The sequence below is a fragment of the Octopus bimaculoides genome, chromosome 5 (assembly GCF_046866305.1).
Source record: "Octopus bimaculoides isolate indiv1 chromosome 5, ASM4686630v1, whole genome shotgun sequence".
Lineage (NCBI taxonomy): Eukaryota > Metazoa > Mollusca > Cephalopoda > Octopoda > Octopodidae > Octopus > Octopus bimaculoides.
The window spans coordinates 88952127-88975593 of record NC_142932.1 but is presented as its reverse complement, the minus strand read 5'-3'; the positions used below and the strand labels follow the sequence as shown (position 1 = coordinate 88975593).

At 36.4% G+C, this 23467-nt stretch overlaps 2 protein-coding genes across 12 annotated transcripts in view; one reads left to right on the top strand and one right to left on the bottom strand.

The window, feature by feature from the left end:
* LOC106869128 (putative E3 ubiquitin-protein ligase HERC4) overlaps positions 1-21156 on the bottom strand; it is a 100472-nt gene extending 79316 nt beyond the window's left edge. The window contains exon 1 of one of the 3 annotated variants that reach the window (XM_014914692.3): positions 19986-21156. The gene's annotated coding sequence lies outside the window, so the exon portion shown is untranslated. Of the gene's footprint in view, positions 1-2868; positions 3265-3427; positions 3965-19985 lie in introns of those variants that run through there. The other 2 variants (XM_014914691.3, XM_014914693.3) reach the window with 2 other exon arrangements.
* The window catches only part of LOC106869129 (uncharacterized), a 36268-nt gene continuing 14676 nt past the window's right edge, over positions 1876-23467 (top strand). The window contains exons 1-2 of one of the 9 annotated variants that reach the window (XM_014914694.3): positions 10699-10845; positions 22920-23052. In XM_014914694.3, coding sequence (XP_014770180.2) covers positions 10800-10845; positions 22920-23052 — 179 coding nt within the window. In that variant the 5' untranslated portion in view covers positions 10699-10799. Of the gene's footprint in view, positions 2168-10698; positions 10846-11368; positions 11800-21278; positions 21604-22907; positions 23142-23467 lie in introns of those variants that run through there. The other 8 variants (XM_089352570.1, XM_014914696.3, XM_052968351.2 and 5 more) reach the window with 8 other exon arrangements.

Below are 23467 nucleotides of genomic sequence, written 5' to 3'. Positions count from 1 at the left end.
GTGGTGAGACATGAGCCTTGAAAGACTGGAAAGAACTGATGCTAGCACATTCCAATGGCTATGCAATGTAAATTTGCATGAATGACAAAGTACAAAAGGGAAATTAAATGTAGCGTGCCAGACAGAAGATTGCACTAGTATGACCAAATGATGCATATGGATAATGGCTGCTGTATAAAAAAAGTGGCAATCACTTAATGTGGATGAAACTATGTACGAGAGATTTGTTGTTCATTCATAAGACTGTTCTCTCTCTACACATTTTACACTGTTCACCCTTCTGAGCTACCAAATTATTCCACCTCTCCTTCTCTATTTACTATGCCTGCCCCATACTCTTACAATCAAGCAAACCACTTATCATATCTCTCTCTTTGCCTCATCTTCTCTCTTCCTTCCCCTGTCTGCTGTATTATTATTACTATTCTGCTACTCTTTACCTATCTCCTTCAACACTCAGTCATGTCTGCTTCCCTATCTCCCTCAACTTACCTGTATCACTGATCACCTCTCAACCTTACATAATTTTTAGTTATCACCTACTCTTCCTCTTTTATTCTCTCAACACTTGTTCTTTATATTCACCCTCTCACACATTCTCTATTTGTAACCATCTCTCTCCTCCATACACTTTTACATCTACTCACCCACACTTCTTGTTCTCCTATCCCCAATTTATCCACTTTGCACCTTAAGGGCCCACCCTGACACCTCAATATCACTATTTTTTAAATTTCCTTTCAGCTCCACTACAACTACTCCCAGTCACCCTTGTAAAATTTGAGTAGTCATGCAGCTCCTCTACAGCAAGAAACCTGTTCTGGAACCTCTCACATTTTAGTTACTCATCTCATTGTATAAAGCTGCCCATCACCCTCTCTAATGTAGACCTACTCAATCAAAGAGGATCGTAGTTATACAGGCTGCGTAGCAACTTCATTGGTGCCACGAAGGAAAAACAAACTGTACATGCTGTAAAGTGGTTGACATTAGGAAAGGCATCCAGTTGTAGAAACTATGTCAAAGCAGACACTGAAGCATGATGCAGTCTTTGCATCAGATGGTTCCTGTCAAACCATTCAATCCATGCCAGCATGGAAGATGGAAGTTAAATGTTTATATATATACACACACACACACACACATAATCATAAGAGTTACATGTACGTTTGAAATAAAATTTCCAACGTAGATATATATATTTTTTGTTATTGATACAAAGACAAAATATACCCTGGTTGAAATGTGATATAAACAATATTTGCACGTATAGATTATGTTGCTCCTCCTCCATAATGAGTTAAAATCTTCAACAATATTAATAACTGCTTCAAAATGTTGGCATAAGGCAAACAATTTAGTGGGGGTGCAGGTGTCCATTAAATTGACCTCAGTACTTAATTTTATCGATGTGATTTAAACTTAGAACGTAAATACCAGAATAAATATTGGAAGTTAATTTTCCAACAATAACGAACGTGCCAATTCACCTCCCCCAACTTTGTAAATAATAAATGTACTTTTAACATAAGCACAAGGCCATGAATTTGGGAATGTGTTTAGTCAAACCAACCCCAGTATTTGACTGGTACTGTATTTCATCTATCTAGAAAGACGAAAGTTAGCAAGATTTGAACTCAGGATGTCAAAAGTCAGAAGAAACACAGCAAGGCATTTTATACCTAATATTTCAACGATTCTGGTAGCTGATCGCCCAAGTAACAATTGTTTCTAACGTAGACGCAAGGCCTGAAATGGATTTGTGGGGGGTAGGGTGTTGATTATATCGACCCAGGAAGGATAAAAAAGCTAAGTTGCCTTTAGTGGGATTTGAACTTACAGCGTAAAGGGATGTAATTAAACACTGCAAGACATTTGTTCGGCGTTGTATTCTGATACTCCACTCCACTGAATAATAATTATTATTCTCATACAGGCACAAGGCAATCGAAGTAATATAACTTTAAAAAAAAACAGTTTTGAACTGTTGTTTCGGCCTATCATCGTCCTCTTTATTGGTAAAGGTGTACACACACATTATATATGTATATATATACACACACACACATATATATATATGATAAATAGACAGATACATAAAGATGAAGCTTCTCGAAACGTACCGACACAATGAGAAACGTCAAAATCAGTGCTCACACTACTTCAGGTACTGTTATTTTTTCCGTTTGTAACGACTATCATGTATGTATGAGAATTTATTATTCGTATTATTCTGGAATAATTTTAGATAATAGTAGTTACAAACATAGTAGCTGACAAGGCTTCCATTATTTTTAAAATATATATATTTGGCCATGCGATCAACAATTCTTAAAATGTCAGTTTTGCAGAGGAGAAACATGGCATGCTTATAAAAACAATAATAATAATGATATCACATAATCTTGTGTGTATTTGGTATAGCGAAGACACAATTTTGCATTACACCAAACGTTTCTTTGAATATACGCACAGACACGCATAATTATATATATATATATATATATATATATATATATATATAAATATATATATATATAAATATATATATATATATATGTATGTATGTGTGTGTTCATTATCTACATGGTCACAAGGCCGATTTAAAAGGGAGAGTTAGTCATAAAAATAAACAAAGAAATGTAAAATGATTTCAAATGAATGTTGATATAGGTGTGTGTGTGTGTGTATACATACATACATACATATATATATATATATATATATATATATATATATATATATATATATATATATATATATATATATATACACTTTACGGCATGGACGGTGATATACAACTGTATTTTAATACATGTCACACACTAAGCTATGTTGTGTTATTTTACGAAAAATTGTGGTACTTACCTCAAAATAAACTGCTAGAGATATATAGAGAAACAAAAGGCTGCTAAGAAATATCTTTGTAAGTCACTCCACATTGCACAAACACACACACACAAGACAAACATATATATATATATATATATATATATATATACACACACACACTCACTCCACTATAGTGAGAGTGAGTGTGTTTAACTGTCATCGAGTAGATGTATGAGGAAAGGTATTTTAGCCGTGACTATCCCGTCTTTCTACGTGCAGGGAACTTAGAATGAAACATTATCCAACGTGTCCTCGAAGATACTGGATGTGATTTGAGGGAAATTTTGCTGCTATATCTAGCAGGTTGGACAACTACACAGAAGCACCTTTCTTCGTTGGCTCGATATGAATGATGTGTTTGAGCCAGAAGTAATTTTACAAACGTTTGCGTGCGCGTGTCATATATACATATATATTTATTTATATATATATATATATATATATATATATATATTATAAATACATATATATAATGAAAGACACTCTTGTGTATATCATATACATTTTTGTATATTACGTGTGTAGATATATTTACCTGTCACCCGTGTCTAGCAGTCTTAAGTACAGCTCTGTCTCTTTTCTCTTCTGTTTTAACTCAGTGTTTTGACTTCGTCTCTTCTTCCTCCTGATTACGAGTAGCCCAGCTTCAATCTTTTCATAGCGATATTAGTTTTACCTTAGCTTCTTTCTAAGGAAGTCTTTTCGATTAATATTTTTAATTTTTTGTTGTTGTTTGGGGTTATAAAAATCCTGCCCACATCAATAAAATGTATCTTTTCTATTACATAAATTTATAATATATTTATATATATAAATATATTTTAAAGAAATGTGAGAATCACGTCACCCGCCTTTCAATCATTAACTCTTAGGTTTCGCTTTCTGACAGATCTTTAAAGCGTCTCGACATGATTATCTCACGAGTTACTTCCACTTGATTGCTGTATGGTGGTGGCGCTTTTTCTCAAGGAATTTTTAGGTTTAGTGTTTCGTTTCAGTTCCTGATTTTGATTTTACGCTTTGTATTGTTTAGTTTTTGTTTTCTTTTACTTCTAACTTTCAATTCTTCGCCGCTATGTGGCGCTCGCGCTTTAAGAAGCTCCTAAAATGCGACGAAACGCAGAGAAAGTTTATTTAAAAATAATAATAGTGAAAATAAAATATTACGAAATGTAACGAAAGTTTGTAGAAAACAAAAGTGAAATCGTCTGAATCGAAAATGAAAGAATAAGACCTCTTTCAAAATATTAATATTAGTTTAATATCCGAACGTCGTGAAATTTCTTATTCCTATATATGTACACCGCACTCGTTTCAAACCACGAGCCAGTGGTTTAAAGCGTCATTACTCTTTGTATTAGCATAAAGATTCGCTATTCGAATCCAGTTTTAGAACTATGTACATATTGAGAAAAAATACCTGATGACGACCAGACAGCAAACCGATTGACATATATAGTATAATTATTTTTTAAAAGATGAAGATTAATAATCTAATCGTATTAACAATAATTCATAGACATTAAGAAAGAATAGAACAAATGAATTATGATTGTATTACTTTCTGTTTCTTAACCAAAGAATAATTAATTCTACCTCCACACACCAGGGACAGAGTATAGTGTGTTTCTAAAACAAAACATCAAAATATGAGAATTAAAAACAAAACAAAAGGATAAAATAAGCCAGAGAATATTGTCTTTTCGTCATCACCTATTTATTTTTTGATAATTTTTTAAAATATACTTTTTGCAGTAAATGTTAAATCTAACTTTCGATTTTCATAGGAGTAGCGTCCATGAATAATGATTTATTTTTGTTAATATGCTAATTTACTACTAGTGATTTCCTTACAATTCTTTTCACAAATATAATGATGTATATTTTTTCCATCGTGGAGGTCTAATAAAGTCGAAATATGTCCAAAGTTGTTTCTCAATTTGCCAAAATAATGAAAATAATATTAATTTGTTTGGCTGATATTTGCAGACAACATGTTGCTACTTGGTTTATCAGAAGGTGATCTCTAGCATGCACTGAACAGGTTCATTGCTGAGCGCTGCAAGGCAAGGGTGAAAATTAGTGTTGCAAAGACAGACATTTGTCCTCTTAAGAAAGTCTTCCCAATACACTCTACATGTTAGTGGAACATCATGTGGAGAAGTTTAAACATCTTAGGGCCATATTAACGAGTGATGAGAAGCAGGAAGCTGAATTTAATGCTAAAGTTGCAGGTGTTGGTACAGTAATGTGCCATTATCCAGCATTCAATCTTTAGAAGAGGAGAAGTTGGAAAAAAAGCCAAATTTGTTATTTTCAATTTTGTTTTTTGTACCTATTCTCACCTATAGTCAAAACTGTTGGATAATGACCAAAAGAGTACAATTTCAAATACAATAGGTAATGTCCAAAAAAGAACAATGATGTTACTCCAAAGGATCTCTGGAGTAATGTTACTCAATAGGGTGCATAGCTCAGAGATCAGGGAGTCTATAGAACGAGTCACTACCTTTCCACATTCAGAGGTCACAGATCCAGTAATATGAACATGTGGTTAGAATTTGGAAGAAAATAATTGCAAGACAGATTCTTTAAGCTGAGGCAACTGGCAGGAAACCTAAGGACAGACTAAGAATGAGATGGTTGGGTAATGTCCATAGTCTCAGTTTGTCATGCTTAAGAATCCAGCCAAAAAGTCTAATAGCAGTTGCTCCTGATAGGACTATATGGTGGAAATACATGCAGACACTACCCCAGCAACCCTCTTAAGAATAGTGGACAGAGAAGAAGGATGGATCTCAGTACATTAAATATGTTGACACAAACAGTGGTATGATCATACCTTCTACCAATGTTCCAATCTCTTGGCAAAAAAAAATGAAAAAGGGAGAGAGAGAAGTTACTCACCTATCAGAGGAGATCTGATGTGGAGAGATTTAACACAGGGGAACACTTAAAAGCATGTTAAGATGTTATACAGATTAAGTCTACAACTCAGAGACAGAAAATCACTATATTTCACAAAAAAAGAGAGGGAATAAGTATGTGTGTATGCATGTATGTATATATATTTGTATAAATATTTTATACCATATTAACATCTAATTTCCTCCATTTATAAAAAATATGATTGAATTTGTTGAATTTCATTCTATAACTTAAATCAGATACTTAATATACGTATATTTGTATAAAAATATATATATGTACATGTGAATGCGCTTAGCTTAAGTGGTTAGCATATTCAGCTCACAGTTGTAAGCAGATTACTGGCAGTGTGTTGTATCCTTGAGCAAGACATTTATTTCATGTTGCTCCAGTCCATTCAGCTGGCAAAAATGAGTTGTACTAGTAATTCAAAGGTCCAGCCTTGTCACATTCTGTGTTGTGCTGAATCTCCTTGAGAACTACATTAAGAGTAAGCATGTTTGTGGTGTTCTCAGCCACTTGCTTGTTGATTTTTACGAACAGGCTGTTCCATTGATTGGATCAACTGGAACCCTTGTTGTAACCAATGGAGTTCCAGGTGCATGCAATAAATATATGTATGTATATTTATATACACACACACATATATATATCACGGTTTCAACCAGACTATCTGATGTTATTATACACCATTGGTCTCAATGTGTTTTGTACTGTTCAAGTATATATATATATATATATATATATATATATATAATGGACTCTCCCATAGTTAGATGATGTATGAGGGTTCAACAATTTCTAATAAAACAACCACATAGATGATTTGTTTATAGTGATCAAATGTTTGTGTAGACATAATCTTACTCTCTCCATCATATTGACATTACCTGTACAGGTGCAACTGGGTGCCACATGATCGCAGAGCAACATGAAACAAAGTGCTTTGCTTAAGAACTCAACACAATGCTCGGTTTGGGAATTGAACCCATGATCTTGCAACCGTGAGTGTAACACCCTAACCACTAAGCCATGCACCTTCACACACACACACACACACATATATGTGTGTGTGTGTGTATATACATACACATACAGGGTGGCCCAAAAGTAGGTTTACAGTTATTCAACTGTCCCTTTCACATTCATATATTAACAGTTTAGATCTTAATTATACAAAAATATGAAACCATTATTCTATGCTAATTTAGTTAATTTTGTCAAGCTCCCTTTTCAGTTTGTAAGATTGAAATTTAAATGTAATAAAATGTTTTAAAAGAAATTTAAAGTGCCTACGTGATAACTGTAGACCTACTTTTGGACCACTCTGTATATACAGATAGATATAGATAGGGGGTCACATAAAAAGCACCCAGTACACTCTGTAAAGTGGTTGGTGTTAGGAAGGGCATCCAGCTGTATAAACCAACCCAAAATAGACAAGGGGACCTGGTGCAGCTCCTGTCAAGCTGACCAACCCATGCCAGCATAGAAAACAGACATTAAATGATGATGATGATGGTCATCATGATCATGATCGTGATGATATATATTAAACTATCAAAGAAGAAAGTGAGTACTCAAAACCACATTGATGAATGCGTCATTTATTTTAATAGAATAGGTGGTGTTAATGCAGTACCAATGGTTTCATGCAAAGTATTTACATTTTTTAACTGCAGCTTCAATAACACTGGCATAGCACTGACAAGGTACAAATTATCAGCCACCTAATAACCTATCAATCAGGCGACTCTGCCAGCCTGATTGATAGGTTATCAGACAGCGGGATGCATGTTTGCTCTTAAATACAAAGACCCTCCCTGGCGAAGAATGTACCCCCAGCATAGTCTAATCATTAGTGACTTTAGACTTGAGACCAGAAGGATGCCAAGAAGCAGATCAATCTTGAAAAGAAGGATTTGGAACCTAACGACACTTCACATGGTCAGAGATTTAAGGACATCCTCACGGAGCAATTTGATGAGAGGGAGGAGGAGCCACAGACTTGTGACATAGAGGGTAACTGGAAATTCCTATGTGACAGCTTACTGAGCACCACAGATCAAATCTGCGGCTGGTGCAAAGTCCCTTCCAGACCTAGGGTAACATGGTGGTGGAACAATACTGTAGATAAGGCCATTAGAGCAATGAAACAGGCCTGGAAAACCTGGAAGAGTGCGGGTAGCAGGAACTGTACCAGATAGCCAGAAGGGAGGCTGGGAGACAGGTATATATAGCCAAGAGAGAAGCAAATAAGAAGAAGTCTGCGAATGTTCAGCGAAATGAGGACCAAAGAACTGAAGTATTTCGGATTGCAAGACAGTGTGTGAGAGAAAATTACAGGAGAGAAGTGTGTCTGCATAGATGATGGTGCACTTGCTTTTAATGATTCTTCAAAGAAATAGGCTTGGAGATGCCATTATGAAAGGCTGCTGAATGTGGAGAATGAATGGAAGGAGGAGAGCCTGCCAGATGTTGACCCAATCGAGGGACCAGCTACCCGAATCGATAGCGCCCTGGTAGATAAAGCAATTAAGGATTAAATGTCATGAAAAGCTCCCGGCCCGTCAGGAATCACTGCTGAGATGCTTAAAATATCTGGTGGTGTGTGTTATGGTCTAGTCATAGCAGCACCATAGTCAGCTGCTACAAAGGTAAAGGTGATGCTTTAGATAGAAATAACTACAGGGGCATCAAACTGATGGATCAGGTGATGAAGGTCATGGAGAGGGTCATAGCCCAACTAATTAGGAAGAGAGTCTGCTTAGATGAGATGCAGTTCAGTTTTGTGCCAGGTAGAAGCACCACTGATGCTATATTTCTGGTAAGGCAACTGCAGAAGAAATACCTAGCCAAAGATAAACCTGTATACTTGGCTTTTGCTGACTTGAAGAAAGTCTTTGACAGGGTCTCCTGATCCCTTATCTGGTGGGCGATGTGGAAACTAGGGATAGACGAGTGGTTAATAAGAGCTGTACAGGGATGCTGTCAGTAAGGTAAGGGTTGGCAATAAGTATAGTGAAGAATTCTGGGTAGAAGTAGGGGTTCACCAAGGATCAGTCTCCTCTTATTCATCATAGTCCTCCAGGCAATAACAGAGGAATTCAAGACATGCTGCCCCTGCGAGCTCCTCTATGCTAATGACCTTGCTCTCATAGCTGAATCACTACCAGAACTAGAGAAGAAATTTCAGGTGCGGAAGCAAGGTTTAGAATTGAAGGGCCTTAAAGTCAATGTTGCAAAAACCAAAGTCTTAGTAAGTAGGAAGGCGAACAAACCACAAATCCCTTCAGGTAGATGGCCCTGCTCAATCTGTAGAAAAGGTGTAGGTAGAAACTCCATAAGATGTACCCAGTGTAAGCTATGGATGCATAAGAGGTGCAGCAACATCAAAGCAAGGTTAACCGGGATGGTAGCTTTTGTGTGTGGCAGATGCACAGGGGCAATAAACACTGAAGATGCTCAGAAAACGATTCCATCACATGCCAAGGGGAGAAACTAAAAGTAGTTGATAGCTTCCGCTACCTATGTGTCCAAGTCTGTAGTGGTGGGTGGATGCTCTGAGAGCGTTACCACTAGAATAAGAATAGCCTAGGTAAAGTTCAGAAAGCTCCTACCTCTGCTAGTGACAAAGGGCCTCTCACTCAGCGTGAAAGGTAGATTGTATGATGCATGTGTGCGTACTGCCATGCTACATGGCAGTGAAACATGGGCTGTGACTGTTGAGGACATATGTAGGCTTGAAAGAAATGAAGCTAGTATGTTGGACATAAGAAGCATCAAATGTGGTGGGCAAGAGAGACGACTGCATTGGTATGGTCATGTGCCGTGTATGGATGAGGAGAGCTGTGTGAAGAAGTGCCACTCCCTAACAGTGGAAGGAACCTGTGGAAAAGGGAGACCCAAGAAGATATGGGATGAGGTGGTGAAGCACGGCCTTCAAACATTGGGCCTCAAAGAGGCAATGACAAGAGACCTAGACCTCTGGAGATATGCTGTGATTGAGAAGACCCGGCAAGTAAAGTGAGATCACAGCCATAGCCTATACCTATGTTGCATAACCAGCCCATTTAAAAAATACCTTTGAATCATTGGGCGACACGCCATGCTTGAGGAGACCTATTGCGGAAGTAAAATCAAAAATCAAAATCAAAATGGAAATTGTAGTTGTGGCCGATGCCAGTGCCACCTGACTGGCTCCTGTGTTGGTGGAATGCAATAAGCACCATTCCTGTGTGGTCGATGCCAGCCCCCCCCCCCCGCTCTGAATGGCTCCTGTGCCGGTAGCATGTAAAAAGCACCCACTACACTCTTGGTGTCGTTGGCGTGAGGAAGGGCATCCAGCTGCAGAAACTTTCCCAGATCAGATTGGAGCCTGATGCAGCCTCCTGGCTTGCCAGTCCCCAGTCAAACTGTCCAATCCATGCCAGCATGGAAAACGGATGTTAAACGATGATGATGATGATAATGACATATATATATATATATATATATATATACATACATACATACTCACTGAGTATCCTGTCATTGCCAGGAAATTTTCACAATAGAATGCCTTGGTGGGCTTTCCGAATTGCACAATCATATAAGTTGGATTTTCTGTTTTGCTGGTGAATTTTTCACATTCCCTCTTTCCCATACCCTTGCAAATGATGGAGGGAAGGTTTTCATGAAAAAAATTGCAAATTTATGAATCCCCAGTTCCAGACTAATTTTGTCCAATTTTTCTTTCTTCTTTTTTGCCTTTTCGGTAAAAATGATAAAAAAAAAAACAATTTTGAAAATGTATAAATTTTTTGGAACTCCGTCCATTCAGTACTGATTTTGGCTAATGTTTTTTTTCTTTTTTTTTTTTGCCCTATGTCCTTAAAAACGACAGGCGAAGCCTTGTAGGTTAAAAAAGAATATTATATATAAAAAAGCATATCACTCATGCTGAGTGTGTGTGTGTGTTTGTCAGTGAGTGTGTATGGATGTGTGAAATAAATTTCATTAGGTTGATAAATCGATTTAAAAAAGGTATGTAAAAGAGAATTTATATCAAAGCATTCTTTTTCTTTTCTGTCAGTAAATATGATTTTCCTTTATACACACACACATATTTTAAAACTATAGTTTAAAAAAATTTCAATAAGAAGCTGAAATTTTAGGATTTATTATTTTTCTATTACGTTTCATTTTCTTTTTCGAAAATAAAGGAAGAGGAGATTGTAATGGTGATCGTTGATTTCCAAATTTATTTTAACCGCCAAAGCTTCTCTCATCGTTTTACGTGCGTAGTACAAAAAACAAAAACATTGGCTAAATCGGTACTGAAAGGGGGAGGTGAATTTGAAAAAAATTCATAAATTTTCATTTCTTTCTTTCTTTAGTAGGCGTTTCCCATTGTTTTTAAGTGTGTAGTACAAACAAATTGGACAAAGTCGGTCCGGAAGCGGAGAATTCATAAAAAGTTTCCCCTACCCCACCCATTTGCAAGGGGGCTGGGAAAAAAATTGGAAAATCCCCGTCAAAACGGAGAAAATCCGTTTTGTGTGGGTGTGCTATTCTGAAAGTTGGCCACAGGAAATTACTCGGCAACGACAGGATACTCAGCTGTCTTTGTGTGTGTGTATGTCCTATGTGTTCTTCCTTTTCTTGAGATGGTAGTGTGTGAAGGGAAATTTACTGCTATTTCTGGCAGAACGAGCGAGGATGATATTTAGTTTTTAGTTGGAATAATTTTTTAAAGGAAGGTTGTTTAACTCCCGTTAATAACGTATGTTTGTATGTGTGTGTATTTCAAAGTTCCCCCAGTATGACGTACAATCGACAAAAAATACCGCAATGTTTTGTGTGCGAGTTGTGGGAATTTCCAACTGATCGTCCGTGTTGTAGTAACTAAACAAACAAAGCATTTGGTAAAGAAAGTTGGTGTGACTTGTGTTGTTCAGAAGCTGTGCTAAAGTACTTTTTCTTGCGAGCTGCCGAAAAGTAAGTTACATATAACAAACTTAAATGGGATCTTGTTAACTTTCAACCAACTCAAATTCTCATCCACAGTGTAGCTAAAGCGAATAACTCGATTGGTTCAAATTACATAACTTTAAATGCTTGTAATTTCGTTAATTTCTAGGGAAATGAACGCGAAAATTCGGAGCGAATTACCGTAATCCGTCGATAAATTAGGTTTTTTAACATGTGGCTATAGAGACGTTATGGGAGAATTTGAACAAGGAGGCTTCACTGAAGTATCCGATGATGCTTAGGAGGGTGCCTAGTTATTCTCGTGCTTCGACCACGCCATCATCCACGTAATGATTCCCTGTTTTGAGGAGTTTTAGATTTCTCTTTTTTTTATTATTAATTTAGAGAATAACACCACTGTCCATTGGTACGATGTATAAGTGAAACAATGTTCACGCCTCTAGTTCCATTGGTTATTTATAGATTTTGTTTTAACTCTTTCTCTTCCTCTATTTTGGTTTTTGTTTTTCCTTTCCATTTTCTTACTGTTTACTTTTGTAAATTATGTTCTTTTTCACTAAGTATCAATGTAATCAAGAATGTGAATTGTTCAGTATAAAAAAAGAAAAAGAAAAAGTCGTTTAACTATTGCCAAAAGTTTTTGTTTTTAAACCGTTTAGAGGAGAAATAGCATCACCCATGATCCCCATTCAAGACCCTCCGAGTTTGATGAGGAGAGTTTCTCTCCAGTTCAGAGACGTGGTCTGAATGTTTGCAACTGAGTGAACCCCGTGAAATGCACCCAAGGTTACGCACTAGTATTAAACAAGGCGTCAAATCACCATTAAAAAAAATCATAATAGTATCGTTGTATAGGTTTTAATTATTTGTTGAACAAGCTGGCAGAAAGCTTAGCGGAATTTCGTCCGTCTTTACGTTCTGAGTTCAAATTCCGCCGAGGCCGACTTTGCCTTTCATCCTTTCAGGATCAATAAATCAAGTATCAGTGAAACACTGGTGTCGATGTAATCCACTACTCTCTTTCCCCCAAATTTCAGGCCTTGTGCCTTTAATAGAAAGGATTATTATTATTATTATTATTATTATTATTAGGATAAGCATATTAAAAGGGGTACGTGGGAAAACTCATTTAAATAAAAGTTTTGGGAACCACTGTACTACAATAACGATTCAGTGGAAAATAACAGGATGCCAACCTAGTAACTTTTAGTGTTTGCTAGGATGAATTCCCGACTACCGATTTGTATGGGGTGTGTAACCGCAGAAGCATTCAGTTATCAATATTTTCAAAAGAAGAAGGCGGCGTGCGAAATGCTTAGCGGTATTTCGTTTGTCTTTACGTTCTGAGTTCAAATTCCGCCGAGATCGACTTTGCCGTTCAAACTTTCGGGTTCGATAAATTAAGTACCAGTACTGAAGTAAATCTAATCGACTGGCCCCCTCCCCCAAAATTTCGGCCTTGTGTCTAGAGTTAAAAAAGAATATTTTCAAAGGAAGAAAAGAAAAGAGCTTTCACTTTTTGTTTGGAAGTTGGAATTCTCAACCAATGAAAACAACTGACTCAAGGGGCTCCTGTATACACTTAGCTGTAAAATTAGAGGGTGGACTTTAAAAATCACCACATAGAAAGTGAAAATTAGCTTAGCTAAATAACTTCAGTAAAATGTTCAATTTCTCTGCTAATGCCTTCGCTATTAAACACATTCTTCGATAAATGTAAACTCAAAGTTTTTAATAATGTCTCAAAATTTTATGTTGATAATAAACGATGAAGAGATCATTAAATAGAATAACTGAAGGTCAGGATAAAATGAAGTGATCTCAGATGGATGGCTTTACAGGAAATGATTTGATTTAACATCTATACTGCTACAGAACTTATGTGTTTATCTAAACTATATAAGTGGGGAGATAGCATGTATAAAAAGACGTTCTTAAGGGTTAAAGAACTAGAGTATTGAATAAGAATATGTTTACTTCTAAGTAATTGTAAAACTTCCATTTCCACCGGCCTTTTCTTTAGTCTTCAAGAGAAAGCTTTCACCTTCATTTACTTCGCAGCCAACTCCACACTGCACACACTTTGTTTTTGGCAAATCTCTTACAGTTTTATCCCTGCATCCTTCCAGGTATACAACCTTGTATACATTCATAGCTAAGTGCAAGAGTACCTTCACTAGCTTCAAACCAACAAGGCCACCAGTCATGACAGTGTCTTTCAAATACCCTCAAGCATTGCATCCAACCCTTATATTCTCCAAAATTTTCAAGGTATACCTACACAAGTGTGGCCCCTATGACTTTGTTTCTCATAACTTCCGGAAAAATGGATAATTTTTTAATGAAAGTTTCTATAAATGCATTTCAGATGATATAGATTCTGATTACATTTGTGAATTTTTGAAAAACATTTTTCCATGGGTGGGGAGACGAATTTAGGTAAATTCATACAAGTCAGCTTTGTTTCCTCATAACATACAGAAAAATGAAGATCTTTTAATAAAATTTTCTACAAATACCTATCAGATAATGTAGATTACCATTATATGAGACACATGAAGTGTTTAGTTGGTGCCCTCAGAGAAAATTGATGTTGAAGACATAGAATTCCCTACTTACCGACTTGTGAACAAAAATCGCTCATAAACTGACTCAAAAACATAAGTATATGAGTATGTGTGTGTTGTTTGCTCTGCTTGCATAAATGCTTTCTACTTATAGCCTATTCTTGGTGACCCATTTGCTGTTATCATCATCATCATTTAACATCTGCTTTCCACGCTGGCATGGGTTGGACAGTTTGACTGAAAACTGGTAAGCTGTACCAGGTTCCAGTTTGATTTGGCATAGTTTTAACAGCTGGATGCCCTTCCTAATGTCAACCACTCCAAGAATGTAGTGAGTGTTTTTTATGTGCCACCAGCACACGTGCCAGTTATGTAACACTGGTATTGGTCGTGACTACAATCGTACTTGTCTTGACAAGTCTTCTCAAGCACATTTGAATGGTGCTTTTTATGTGCCAGTTATGCAACACTGGCATCAGCCATGACTATGATTTCACTTGATTTGATGGGTCTTCTCAAGCATGGCATATTGCCAAAGATTTCCATCACTTGTCATCGCCTCTGTGAGGCCCAACGTTTGAAGGTCGTGCTTCACCACCTTATCCCATGTCTTCCTAGGTCTACCTCTTCCACAGGTTCCCTCTACTGTTAGGGTGTGATGCTTCTTCACACAGCTGTCCTCGTCCATACGCAACACATGACCATACCAGTGTAGTTGTCTCTCTTGCACACCACATCTGATGCCTCTTTTGTCCAACTTTTTTCTCAAGACACTTACACTCTGTTGTGCATGTACACTGACATTACACATCCAGTGAAGCACACTAGCTTCATTTCCTTCAAGCCGACACATGCTCTTGGCGGTCACAGCCCATGTAGCATGGCTGTTCATACACAGGCATCATACAATCTGCTTTTCACTCTGAGAGAGAAGCTCTTTGTTACCAACAGAGGTAGGAGCTCTCTGAACTTTACCCAGCCTATTCTTATTCTAGCAGCTATGCTCTCAGAGCATCCATCCCAGCTACTGACTTGGTCACCTACATAATAGAAGCTATCAACTACTTCTAGTTTTCCCTCCTGGCATTTGATGGAGTCTATTTTCTGTACATTTCTAGTGTTAATTGTACCTGTGCACCTTCCACACACAAAAATTATTTCCCTGTTAACCTTCCTTTGATATTGCTGCACTTCTTATGTGTCCATAGCTTACACCGGGTACATCTTATGATGGAGTTTCATATCATCTTTACTGTACCTTATCTTTTATTTACAATCTTTCATTCACTTGTTTATGATGGTCGACCATCTTGTCCCATTGACTGTTGGACCTTTGAAATCCTTTGACATCCTTTAAGTGGATGAGAGATTCTTTCTCTTTTTCCTCTTTTCTCTTTCTTTTTTTTCTCCCTTTGTATTTCTCTTTCTACCCTTCCTCTATTTCAATCCCTTAAACAAATCCATTAGTTCATTACCATGTATATTTACCTTGAAATAGCATTCTCTATTCACTCTCTCAGCTGTTACCAAAATGGGAGGGTCAATATGCATTATGTTTTATTTATGTAAAAAATCCTAAATGTTAAATTTTACTCTTAATTCACCCGAAGAAAACATTTTTTTTACACAATATAATTTTTTTGTTCATTAGTAAAAAGCACGTCTGAAATAGCTGTAGTGAACCTCAACCCATTTGTGTTATTGTTTATACTTCACCACACTCAGAACCTTCCTAGGATGGATCGTGAGCCTATAGTTGACTGTGGAATATGTGCTGGAGTGTACTCTTGTGTGATTTCGTGTATACATTGTGTATTTGGTCAATATTTGTGAATGGAGGGACAAATTCATATTAACTTTAGTAAGCACGTGTGTATCCGTTATTTAAACACCTTGATTCTATTGTATCCTGAAAATTTATATATATATATATATATATAAAATCATCATCACCACCGTTGTTTAATGTCTGCTTTCCATGCTAGCATGGGTTGGATGGTTTGACTGAGAACTGGCAAGCTGGGAGGCTGCATCAGGCTCCAATCTAACTTGGCAAGGCTTCTACAGCTGGATTCCCTTCCTAACACAAACCGCTCTGAGAGTGTAGAGGGTACCTTTTATGTGCCACCGGCACAGGAGCCAGTCAAGTGGCACTGGCGTCAGCCACACTTGAATGGTGCTTTTTATGTGCCACCAGCATGGATGCCAGTCAGGTAGCACTGGCATCAGCCACGACTACAATTTCACTCAGTTTAACAGGTCTTCACAAGAATGGCATATCTCCAAAGGTCTCGGTTGCTTGTCATTGCCTCTGTGAGGCCCAATGTTAGAAGGTTGTGCTCCACCACCTCATATGTATATTTATTTGCTGCCCCCCCCCCCTAGTCTTGCAAGCTACACACCAACTTCAGTAGTGTTGGCTGCATGAACAAAGCACCCTGTATGCACTGTAAAGTCATTGGCATTAGGAAGAGCATTGAGCTGCAGAAACCATGCAGACACTGGAGTATGATGTAGTCATTGGACCACCTTGGATTCTGTGAAACCATCTAATTGAAGCGAGTATAGAACATAGACATTCAATGACAATGATGTTTTATCTATCTGTCTGTCTCTCTCTCTATATATATATATCTTTTATCTTTTACTTGTTTCAGTCATTTTGACTGTGGCCATGCTGTGGTACCACCTTGAAAGGTTTTAGTTGAACAAATTAACCCCAGGGCTTATTTTTTAAAGCCTAGAATTTATTCTTTTCTACTCCAGGCACAAAGCCCGAAAATGTTGGGGAGGGGGTCAGTCGATTAGATTGACCCCACTATGCAACTGGTACTTAATTTATCAACCTCGAAAGGATGAATGGCAAAGTTGACTTCAGCAGAATTTGAACTTAGAACGTGAAGACAGACGAAATAACACTAAGCATTTTACCTGGCATGCTAACATTTCTCATTTCTTTATTGCCCACAAGGAGCTAAACATAGAGGGGACAAACAAGGTCGATTACATTGACCCCAGTGCGTAACTGGTACTTAATTTAAGACCCCGAAAGGATGAAAGGCAAAGTTGACCTCTGTGGAGTTTGAACTCAGAACGTAATGGCAGATGAAATACCGCTAAGCATTTCGCCTGGCGTGCTAACTTTTCTGCCAGCTCGTCGCCTTAAGCCTAGTACTTATTCTATCAGTCTCATATATGTGTGTGTGTGCGTTTGTTTTTATGTCAATATAAAGAGAATTTAACATTAAACTGAAGGATTACTCAATACTTTGTCATAGAGTACATATTTATTGATAGTTTCAAAAGGTTGACGGTGACTTTGAAATTTCAGCTTGCTTGCTATTATCAGACTGGTGATGGTGAGCACTCCATACCTTTATCTGTATATATATAATGTAAATATATATGTATGTGTGTGTGTGTGTATATATATATATATATATATATATATACATATATATATATATATATATATATATACGTATATTACTCAAAGAAATTCCAACTTTGTCTGATTTTCACGTTTTATTTACAATCTTATAATAGGCGGCACGTAAAAGCACCCACTACACTCTCGGAGTGGTTGGCGTTAGGAAGGGCATCCAGCTGTAGAAACCCTGCCAAATCAGATTGGAGCCTGGTGTTGCCTCCTAGTCCACCAGTCCTCAGTCAAATCGTCCAACCCATGCTAGCATGGAAAGCGGACGTTAAACGACGATGATGAATATAATGGTGGAGATGGAGTATATGTAATCTGGGTATACCCCCCCTTTTAAATTTTGTTTTTTTTACGGAATCCTATGTTTCAGACCATGGAGAATCCGATTCTGGAAAAAAATTTTTCAAAAATCTCAATTTCAAAATTTCGATTCCCCCCACCCCGGTTTTTATATAGATCCACAGGGTAAACCTAACCCTAACTCAAACCCTAACCCTAACCCTGACCCTAACCTAACCCTAGTTTTTTGAGATCATGTAAATAGCCTGCTTGGTGGGGGTGGGGGTGGGGGGTAATTGAAAGTTTTCAAAAAATTTTTTTTCAGAATCGGAATCTCCATAGCCTAAAACGTGGGATTCCGTAAAAAAAAATTAATAAATAAGTGGGGGAAAGGTTCAGATTACATATAGTCCATCTCTACCAAAGAATATATAGGGGGTGGGCTAGAATGAATAAAATTTACTGACTTTTTGACTTCGAGAGAAAAAAATTTTTCTACAAATGTTTCCTACTTTACAAAAACTCTAAGCAAATGACCTTCTTTAAATGCGTGAAAACACTATAACATATTCAGAACACTATTTCATAAAATTAAATACCGCCGTTCTCTTTGAGCATATAAAAGACAAGTTTAGCTGGGGCAAAATGAGTAAGGCATAATAAGGTAAATCTCTCTTCAATTCTTCAGAATTACATTTGAAAAAAAGACTCATACACATCAATATCCATCCCTAAACATCATTAAGATCAGAAATGCAACAAAAATTAAAAATATTTATGTCAAATGAAAGAGATGAAATTAACGAAACTCCACGAAATCTAAAAACTCGGCATAAAATATTCTCTGTAGCTTCTTCGAGATCTACCGGAATGACTCTTTTCTTGATATATTTACGCACCATGCATTTAAAGGGAAGAAATTATTAACATTAATCATTACTCATTCTGCCCCAATTTAGACAACATTTTTTTGAGAGTTATTAAATGAAACATTACAGTGGGAAAAGATTGACTTGGAATCCAACAGAGAAAAGGATATTGATTGTTAAACATCAAAAATTATCCAGATATTTTATTAACAACTTCAATTGCAATCGGGTCAAGTTGAGGAAAAATTTCTTGAAAAAGTACCTGCCATCTGACTATGTTTCAAACTCTCAACTTTAACAACTATGCTGACTGACTTTTAACCCCAATGATGATGCAATATAATGATTTCGAGCTTGTAGAAATAGTTATGAAAAAAATCAGAAATTATTCATTCCCCCCGCTCTCTGTATGTGTATATATATATATATATATATATATATATATATATATATATATGTGTGTGTGTGTGTGTGTGTGAATTTGTTTTCATTAATTTGCTAGAGTATTCTACAATAGGCTGATAGTATTAGATAAATGGAGGGTTAGTTAGCTACATCTCTAGTCAGATCGATGATTTACTTAGCGAAGTATTTTAAATGAAAAAAAAAAAACATTCTATTTTCACGGCCCTAGTTTCGTAGCGAAAGTTTTCGTTCGTTGAAACAAGTAGGGGAGAGTCATAGAAATAAATATACTAAGAGGTGACATGTTACTCTCACTTCTGGAATTAACACTTATTCGAGGAAAATAAAGCCATTAAAATTCAGACGTGATTAGCTTGATGGAAAAAATGAACTAGAGTTCTGATATTGAATGCATTTCCAGAAAAAGATGATCAATGAAAGCGATAAATTTAGTTTCTCAAACGAAACGGAATTTACTAAGGTTATTTTAAAGACAATGAAGTTTTTTTGGTGTGATGTCACGTCCAGAAATTTCATCGGGAAACCTGAACAGAAATCCAAATATCATATTTGAATTTTACCGGAAATTTTGTTATACATAATTAATATGATTAAGAAAATTTATATAAATACCTTTTATTATTAACGTTATTAATTCTCCGAGAAATTCAAGATCATCTTCTATTTTATCACAAGATGAAGGAGTTGCAATACTTTGCATAGATTTCTACCAAAAATTCGAAAATTACAACTTAAAGTCTGTGGAATTCGAAAACCGTATCACGTGACTGATGCGGTTAGTTACCAAATAACAAATGATTGACTTATTAACTTCAAACTGTACGATATTATTTCCAAGACTAGCTAACCGCTCGTCTTTAAAATAGTTGTCTGCTCGATATTGACAGTGGTGGATAGGTAGAATCCTTAGGATGGTGGGCAAATGCTATGCAGTATCATCTCGGATTCGACTATGCTTTTCATTCCTTTGGGATTGATAAAAAAAAAGGCAATGGTTGGAAATTGAAACATACTGCATAAAAGTTTTTGCAAAACAAAAAGCTACTGGGTAAAGTGAAAGCGCCGCGTTATTTTTGTTCAGCTCTACGTGATGTAAGCATTCTTTCGGTTTGACTGTCTAAAATGAAAAAATTAATATTCATTTCTTCTCGCGCGCACACACACAGACGTTTGTGTGTGTGTGAATATATGTAAGTGTTCCTATAAAATAGAGTCGGAAATTATCTAGTGCACCCAAAGCTGTGGTTTCATTGGTTTTATGCATCGTAAGTTTTCTGAATAAAAAGTTCCCCCACCCCACCACCTACAAAAATAAACGACAGTTTTAATATTTACTTATAAATGGATTTCTGATATCCACCAAACGATTTTATTTTACTGATTCCATTCTTTGTATTGCAGTCATGCTGGGGTAGTGTCCAAGAGGGTTTTTTTGTTGTTGTTGTTGCTTATATTGATCCTAGTATGCATTCTATCAATCTTTGTCCATTGATCTGCAATTTTCGGATACACCATGATAAATACACTTTCAGAAATATGTGTGTGTATAGTTCACTGAGTTTCTACGTACCATATTCTACTTTTAAGTGAAAGTAACAAGATATTATTTGAGGTACTACACGGTGAGATTAAATGAGGAACTAAAAGATCCTGCAGTTGGGAATAGGTTTAGAGAAATTTTGACACATTTGATGACTGTTAGGAGAAAGATGTAGGCATCTGTAGCATAGATGACAACTGGAAATTTCAATGCAATAACTTGCTTAAGGTAATGTGCTGATGAAATGATACAGTTGATAGGGCAGTAAAGGCTAAAGACAAATTTGAAAAACTGGAAGGTAAGAAAGATGGTAGGGGAGCATTATCAAATGGCTAAGCAGCTAGGCAACTGATATCTTAGGCTAAGGGTGGGCAGAAAGGAAAAGATTTGTGCATGTCATGCAACATAAAAATCAGAAGCATGAAGTGCTCAGAACTGCGAGGTAGTGGGTGAAAGAGAACAGAGACGTCATTGATAAGAAACGTATCTGGAATGCCAACAAATATGTAGAACGAAAAACTGGCATGGAAGTTCTATTATGAGAGACTTGACTGTGGAGAATGCATGTGATAAAGAGGGTATACATTATACTGACGCTACAGAAGGACTGGCAATTCAAGTTGAAAGTAGCAAGGTAGATAAAGTGAAGGACACCAAAAGAGACAGTTGCAGAAGTGCTCAAAATATCTGGTGAGTTGAAAATATTATCACCTGGATAATCAATCAAGTTATGCAGGAATGTGTCCTACTCAAAGACTGGCACAGTAGCATTATCACAAAGGCAAAGGAAATGCGCATAGCTTCCCTAATCATAACCCTTAATTGGAGCCATCCTTGATCCTAAAGGGTAGCTACTCCATCCAATATTCCTCCTGTGAATGTTTGTCTAGCTCCCTAAGTGCCATTGTCTCTTTACATGCCATTGTTTAAAACACAGTTGCTAATTAACTAACAGTATATGACATGTCTAAGGTGGCGAGCTAGCAGAATTGTTAGCACGCTCGGCAAAATGTTTAATGGCATTTCATCCGTCTTTACGTTCTGAATTCAAATTCCGCCGAGGTCAACTTTGCTTTCCATCCTTTTTGGGTCGATAAAACAAGTATCTGTTGAGCACTGAGGTCGATGTAATCGACTTAACCCCTCCACTTAAATTGCTGGCCTTCTGCCAAAAATTGAAACCAATATCTGACATGTCTGATGATTACACAACTTACATGATTTAATCACTTGTATGTGAAATTACAGAAGTTTTTGTGTTTCTTGATCACTTTCCTGACTTTTCGTCACTTATCAAATGAACAATTGCCGCTTAATAAGTGTTTGATATATATAACTGCACCCATTTAGACACTATTATTATTTATATATTTTTTTATTTGATAGTTATTTAAGCTACTGAAAAGTACTCAAAATTCTATCAGGATATCGACCACTGTTAATCAAACCAGCCATTTGCATTAAAAGGGGTGGGTAGTAATTTTAAACATACTGAACGATAAATCGAACTTTATTAAGCATCGACCAACGTCAAAGTAGTGGTTTAGTGATCAGATAACAACACGTAAAGGTAGCCAGTCTGCTCTTAAGATAGTTTGTTAAAGAGAAAATCTTATATATTTCAGATTTATTATTGACTACATAAACCGCCAGTCGTTCTGTATTAAACAAAAAAAAAAAAAGAAAGTATAAACTTTATTCTGTTACGAGATAATATACAATATATTAATATAAAAAGATTCATGTTTTCTACAAGTTGGCTATCTTTCGTTTGTTTATATAAACAAAACTTAGAAATTACCTATTAATCTAGAAAAATCGAGACTAACCAGAGGTTTTCGCAGAGTTACAAAATGAGGCTTTTATGTGTATATATTTCGCTCTAGCTCTTTTATAATGTAACCCCAAGCTCCTGATTTAGATCTAATTTTAATAATGTAGCTCAGACACTTCCCCCATCCATACGAAATATGCAAAATATAGAATGCTTTCAGTTTTGTTTTCAGTTTGCCAATTGCGCTCATTGGTTAAGTCCACCTCCGGTACAAAACGGGAAAGGCCCACAGAGAAACGACATATTACATTCGCCCAATTTACAATTGAATCATTTTACACAGATCCTTGCCGAGAAAAGTTAAAGTGAGTCAATTACCATTTTATAGTATACAGGCGTACCTCAACATATATCTGAAAGACAAGCGACTTAACTAAAAAACAAAAACAAAAATGTAACATGAAAAAACATTTCAAAAATTATATTCACTTAGTTTTTCCTATTTTCACACATCTTGTATTTACCTTTCCGTTTCAGTATGGGTTTTAGTTGTTTTTATTTTTATGCTTTTAATATGTTTGCTGAGACCGACGTAAGGTCAAATAAATCGACTTAAGTTGAAGTGTAATTTTTCCGTTGACTTCTTTAAAAAATGATGTCGAAAAAGATGTAACTCAAAATTACGTAAATTGAGGTTTGCGTGTATTTTATAAGCTTAGAATTTTTGTAGACATTTGGGGAATCCAACATGTTTCTGTGTAATCCCTACTGTTTTGTTCT